At 34.5% G+C, this 7,074-nt stretch overlaps 1 protein-coding gene across 1 annotated transcript; it reads right to left on the reverse strand.

The window, feature by feature from the left end:
- Window positions 1–372: 372 nt before the first annotated feature.
- LOC150002734 (zinc finger CCHC domain-containing protein 9-like) lies at window positions 373–1,721 on the reverse strand. Its single transcript, XM_090285125.1, is given in 1 exon segment — window positions 373–1,721. A coding segment is annotated over 1 exon segment (855 nt). The 5' UTR covers window positions 1,652–1,721; the 3' UTR covers window positions 373–796.
- Between the last annotated feature and the right edge of the window lie 5,353 nt (window positions 1,722–7,074).

The raw sequence follows: 7,074 nt of genomic DNA on the forward strand, positions 1-7,074 counted from the left end.
ATTTTGCCTCTTTTGGAATAACACTGTAAACTGGAGCAGGTAGGATAGGCTTAGGGTTAAGGAAAGATTTCCAATTAGGAACATTTGGGAAAGATAAACAGTATTCTTGATGGGGGACCAACGCGGTTCTAGCCTGGGGGTCCATCATGGAAAGTCTCCAGTGTGAACAGGACTATTATGTCTGCAGTTATACTGAGAGGACTAAAGGAAGACAATACCCATCAGACCACATTAAGCTTGTATCCCATTATCTAAACCACACCATCCATAGTGCGCTAGGACTTAACAGTCTCATAAATTCTGCAATTACTGTTTTTTTTTTATTCAGAAAAACAGAAAAGTTTTTATTAAATATTGTAAAAATACAGATTTCATGTCAACTTATAAATAAGCTGATACTTGGAACCTAAAAACCGATATAACTAAAAATTCATTTCCAAATGCAAAGCAGTTGCCCTTTGTTTAGGGGTGGTTCAGATGAATGCATAATTTTGTTTTTAAGGAAAAGATGGTTATTACAGTTAGGTATGTAACCACTTACATACACACCTAAGTTCTGTTAAAAAAGTTCTTTTAAAGAAACCAATTTAAGCATCTTATTCTTTTCTTCAGTGATTTTCTCCACACAGAAAGTAGTACTCCTTGATAGACAGAACTCAGGAAACTATTTGAACACCCAGGTCATACTGGTATCTACAACATGGGCCTCTCCAAGGGGGCCCAGCTCCAACTCGTGAAGAAGGCCCAGCTCAGACTGTGACAACAAGGTGGTAACTTATGATAATACTAATCATTATCAAAAATTAACAACTTTAGGTATCTTTTCTTGGGGTTTCTGTGGTTTAGGCACATCCAAAATTTCTTCATAGTCCGCACTCATTCCCTTTGCCCAGCGACCAACTGTAACCATTCGATCTGAGTTCTGACTTTGAGGGCAATCTTTCTTAAAATGTTCCACAGAGCCACAAAGTCTGCAGCCACCGCCATCAGCATAGATTCCTTTGGAATTATCAGGGCAAGATCTGGACAGGTGCCCCATTTCCCCACAAACAAAACACTTTGCGAAAGGAAATTCACCAAGAGCTGGGTCTACTTTAGCCTTGCACTTGGTTATTTCATGCTCTGTGGATCCACATCGATAACATATTCCAGTGCCCATGTCATGATTCTCAAGGGTGGCTGGGCAATCTGCAATCCCATGGCCAGGTTTCCTACAATGAAAACATACCATTGCGTTTTTCTTTGCTGCTTGTCTTTTTAATCGTCTTCCTTCCCTGCGACTATCTTTCTTTAAAGCAACTGCAATTTCTTCCCTTACTTCCTAACTGTCCGTTGCTATTATCTCCCCATTGTGAACCATCTTTGAATTTTGTCTTAGGTATTCCATGAATCCATTCACATCTTCATTTTGTCTTAGGTAGTCCATGAATCCATTCACATCTTCATTTAAGTACTCCTTTTTCTTTCTGTTCTTTTTGTGTTTTGCTTGGGGTGCATCATTTTTAAGGGACAGCCTATTGGCTTCAAGTTGTTTACTCTTCGATAGGTTTTGGCTTTTTTCCTCAAAGGACCCCTTCTTCATATCCTCCCATGACGTTGCAGGCAAGGGTCTTTTGTTGCGTGTGGTAGTAACTCGCGCCCACCTGGTCATGGTTTCATCAGAGGTAGTGTATCAAGCTCGCACGAATCCTCCAGAGGAGCAGAGTTAGGTTGCCAGAGAAGCCCATCTACTGTTTTTTTTTTTTTTAATGTTTCTCTTTGGTTTGTTTTAAAAGTGGCAATTTGTTAAATTTAAATATTAAAAAGGTACCAAAATTTTGTAACCCTATTTAGACATTTCTTTATTTCTTTTTCTGTTAATCTTTCTCATGTTGATTTTTTCCTTTTTTATTGAATTTATTGGGGGTGATATCGGTGAATAAAACTATATAGGTTTCAGCTGTACAATTCTATAATACAACATTAGCTATTGTGTTGTGTGTTCACAACCCCAAGTCAAGTCTCCTTCCATTACTTTCTACCCTCTTCTACCTCCTCCATGCCCCTTTCCTTCTGGTAATCATCGTGTTGTCTGTGATAATGAGGTTCTTTTTTTCCCCTTAATTCCTTCACCTTTTTTACCCAGTCCCACAACCCTCATCCCCTCTAACAGCTGTCAGTCTGTTCCCTATCTATAAGTCTGTTTCTATTTTATTTGTTAGTTTATTTTGTTCATTAGATTCCACATATGAGTGAAGTCATATGATATTTGTCTTTCTCTTACTGGCTTACTTCATTTAGCACAATGCTCTCCAGGTCCAATCATGCTGTTACAAAGGGTAAGATTTCCTTCTTTTTTTACAGCTGAGTAGTATTCCATTGTGTAAATGTATCACATCTTTTTTATTCAATCAACCACTGATAAACACTTGCGCTGCCTCCAAATCTTGACTGTTGTATACAACTCTGCAATGAACATAGGAGTGCATATGTTCTTTTGAATCAGTGTTTTTGGTTTCTTCGGATTTATTCCCAGAAGTGGAATTGCTGAGTCAAAAATCAGTTCCATTATTAATTTCTTGAGCTAACTCCAAACTGCTTCTCACAGTGGCTGCACCAGTCTGCATTCCCACCAACGGTGCACAAGGGTTTCCTTTTCTCCACATCCTTACCAACAATTGTTGTTTGTCTGATTTATTGATGATAGTCATTCTGACTGGTGGGAGGTGATATGTCATTGTGGTTTTAATTTGCATTTTTCTGATGTTTAGTGACATTGAGCATCTTCTCAAATGTCTATTCTTTGGAGAAGTGTCTATTCAGGCCTTTTGTCCATGTTTTAACTGGATTTTATTTGTTTGTTTTTGGTTTTGAGTTTTAGAAGTTCTTGATATTATTTGGGATATTAACCCCTTATCAGATATATCCCTGGTGAATATGTTCTGCAGTCAGTGGTTTCCTTTTCTGAGAAAAAATATTTTAGTTTGATGTAGTCCCATTTTTTTTCTATTGTTTCCCTTGCCTGAGAAGATATATCAGAAAAAATAGTTACAAGAAATGTCTGAGATTTTACTGTCTATGTTTTCTTCTAGGACTTTTGGGATTTTGAGTCTAACATTTAAGTCCTTATTCTGTGTATGGTGTTTTAGGTTTCTTCAGATATATTCCCAGAAGTGGAACTGCTGAGTCAAAAGGTCTAGTTTTACTTTTTTGCATGTATATGTCCAATGTCCCAACACCATTTATTGAATAGACTATCTTTAACCCATTATATATTTTTGTCTCCTTTGTCAAATATTAATAGACTATAAAGGTGTGGGTTTATTTCTGGGCTTTCTATTCTGGTCCATTGATCTATACGCCTATTTTTATGACAGTCCCATTCTATTTTGATTACCATGGTCTAATAGTATAGTTTGATATCAGGTAGTATGATTCCTTCAAATTTGTTTTTCTTTCTCAAGATGGCTATGGCTTTTGTGGTTCCACATAAATTTTTGGAATATCTCTTCTGGTTCTTTGAAAGATACCATTAGTATCTTGATAGAAATTGCATTGAATCTATAGATTGCTTGGACATTTTAATGATGCTAATTCTTCCAATCCATGAACACAGTATAGGTTTTTCAACTTCAACTTCAGTGTCTTATAATTTTCCAAGTATAGGTTTTTTACACCCTTGGTAAAATTTATTCCTGGGTATGTTTTGGATGCAATTGTAAATGAGATTGTGTTCTTAATTCCCTTTTGATTTCATTATTGGTGGATAGATATGCAGATGATTTCTAAATATTCATTTTGTATCCTGCTACTTTACTGAATTTATTTATCAGTTCTAGCTGTTTTTCAGTGGAATCTTTAGGTTCTCTATATTCAGTGTCATGTCATCTGCAAATGACAGTTTTACTTCTTTCTTTCCAACTTAGATGTTTTTATTTTAAATTCTTATCTGATTGCTGTGCTAGGACCTCCAGTACTATGTTGAATAAGACTGGTAAAAGTGGATATCCCTGTCCTGTTCCCAGTCTTAAGGGAAACACTTGTAGCTTTTTCCCATTGAGTATGATGTTGGCTATGGGTTTGTCATATATATGGTCTTTATTACATGAAGGTATGCTACCTCCATTCCCACTTTGCTGAGAGTTTTTAACATAAATGGATGCTGGATTTCATCAAATGCTTTTTCTGCATCTATAAATATAATCATATAATTTTTATCTTTCATTTTCTCTATATGATGTATCATATTTATTTACTTGTGACTATTATACCAACTTTGCATCCCAGAATAAATCCCACTTGATCATGGTACATAACTTTTTAATGCATTTCTTGATCTAGTTTGCTAATATTTTGTTCAGGATTTCAGCATCTATGTTCATTGGGGATATTGTGTTTTTATCTGGTTTTGGAATTAAGATAAAGCTGGCCTTATAAAATAAGCCTGTGAGTCTTCCCTCCTCTTGAGGTTTTTGGAATAGTTTTAGGATAGGTGTTAGTTCTTTTTTTAATGTTTGGTAATATTCTGCTGTATAGCTATCCAGTCCAAGAGTTCTGTTTGTTGAGAGATTTTTATTTAATTAGTGCTTCAGTTTCACTAGTTGTAATTTGTCTATTCAGATTCTCTGAGTTTTCCAGATTCAGTTTTGGAAGATTGTATGTTTCTAGGAATTTATCCATTTCTTCCAGATCATCTGTTTGTTGTCATATAGTTTGTTCATAATATTTTCTTAAAATTTTTTGTATTTCATTGGTGTCACTTGTTACTTCTATTTCATTTCTGACTTTATTTATTTGGGTCTTCTCTCTTTTTTTCCCTTGATGAATCTAGTTAAATGTTGGTCAATCTAGTTTATCTCTTCAAAGACTACCTCTTGGTTTTGTTGATCTTTTGTATTGTGTTTTAGACTCTTTTTAAAAAATTTCTGCTCTTATTTTTATTATTTCCTTACTTTTACTCATTTTGGGCTTTGTTTGTTGCTTTTTATCAAGTTGTCCTTAAGTTTAAAGTAAAATTGTTCATTTGAAATTTTTCTTGTTTCTTGAGAAAGGCCTGTAATGTTATTAATTTTCCTTTTAGGACATCTTTCAGTGTGTACCATAGATTTTGGGTTGTATTCTCATTTTCATTTGTTTTAAGAAATCTTTTGATTTCTTCCTTGATTTCATTATTAACTCATTCTTTGTTTAGTAACATGTTATTTAGCCTTCATATCTTTATGTTTTTCAGTTTTTTTCTTATGATAGACTTCTCGTTTCACACCATTATGATCAAAGAAGATTTTTGATATTTCGATCTTCTAAATTTATTGAGACTTGTTTTGTGTTCTTACATGTGGTCTATACTGTAAATCATTCCATGTACACTTGAAAAGAATGTATATTCTGTTGCTTTGGGGAGAAATGCTCTGCAAATATCTATTAAATCCATGTAATCTAGTATATCATTTAAGGCTATCATTTTCTTGTCTATTTTCTGTCTCAACAATCTACCTATTGATCTCAGTTGGGTGTTAAAATTCCCTACTATAACTGTATTACTGTCAATCCCTCCCTTTACGTCCATCAAGATTTGCTTTACATATTTAGTTGCTCCTATGTTGGATGCATACATTTTTATAAGCATTATATCCTCTTGTTGTAATGTTCTCTTTATCAGTATGTAGTGTCCTTCTTTGTCTCTTACTATAGCTTGGTTTTAAAGATTATTTTATCAGATATAGGTATCGCTACACTAGCTTTATTTTCCTTTCCATTTTCTTGAAACATCTTTCCCCATCCTGTTACTTTTAGTCTGTGTGTAACTTTTATTTTGAGGTGGGTCTCTTGTAGATAGCATTTATATGAGTCTTGTTTTCTTATTCATTTAGCTACCCTGTATCTTTTATTTGGAGCATTTAAGCCATTTACATTTAAAGTAGTTATTGATAGGTACACATTTATTGTCATTTTATTCTTTTAACTATTTACCTCTGTCTTTCCTCCTCCTCCTTCTTCTTTTCCTTCTTTGCAGGCCCTTTAACATTTCTTGAATGCTGGTTTAGGGGTAACAAACTCCTTTAGATGGGAATCTCTTTATTTCTCCTTTGATGTTAAATGATAGCTTTACTGGGTAAAGTAGTTTTGGTTGAAGTTTTTGCTTTTTATCACTTTGAATGTTTCATGTCAATTCCTTCTGTCCTGAAATGTTTTTGTTGAGAAATCAGCTGACAGTCTTATGGGAGTTCCCTTTTAGATAACTGTCTTTATAAGTTGTGACTTTGATGATTTTCTCTTTGTCTTTAACCTTTGCCATTTTAAATATGATGTGTCTTGGTGTTAGCCTCTTTGAGTTCATCTTATTTGGGGCCCTCTGAGCTTTCTGGAATTGTGTGTCTTTTTCTTTCTCTGGGTTAGAGAAATGTTCTGTCATTATTTCTTCAAAAAGGTTCTTGGTCTATTCTCACTCTTCTTTTTCTGGTACCTCTATGATGTGGATGTTGCCTCACTTCATGTTATCCCAAAAGTCCCTTAAACTAGTCTCATTTTTTTAAATTCCTTTTTTATTTTTGCTTCTCTGATTGAATTTTTTCCTACCTCATCTTCCAAACACTGATTTCATTTTTTGCTTCATCCAACCTACTGTTTATTCCTTCCAGTGTATTATTTATTTTAGATATTGTATTCTTTGTTTTAGATTTTGTATTCTTCATTTCTGACTGATTCTTTTCTATGGTTTCCATGTCTTTTTTTCATGCTATTGAGCATTCTTATAACCCTTTTTAAATTTCTGTATCTGATAAACTGCTTGCCTCCATTTCATTTAGCTTTTCTTTTTTCCTGAAGATTTCTCTAGCTATTATTTTTGCATCCTGTTTCTTTGTCTTCCCATTTTGGTTGCCTCTTTGTGTTTGTTTCTATGTATTAGATATATCTGCTATGACTCCTGGTCTTCATGGGGTGACTTTAATTAGTAGGTATCCTTTGAGGTCTGGTGGTGTAGTCTCCTAGATTACTTGATCTGGGTGCTCCAGGAATGTTCATTTTGTGTATTATGTTCGCCCTCCTGTTGCAATTGAGTCTTAATTGCTATTGGCCTCTTTGTGCTTGGAAATG

This window comes from Furipterus horrens, unplaced genomic scaffold (assembly GCF_987537825.1).
Source record: "Furipterus horrens unplaced genomic scaffold, mFurHor1.1.pri manual_scaffold_8, whole genome shotgun sequence".
Taxonomy (NCBI): domain Eukaryota; kingdom Metazoa; phylum Chordata; class Mammalia; order Chiroptera; family Furipteridae; genus Furipterus; species Furipterus horrens.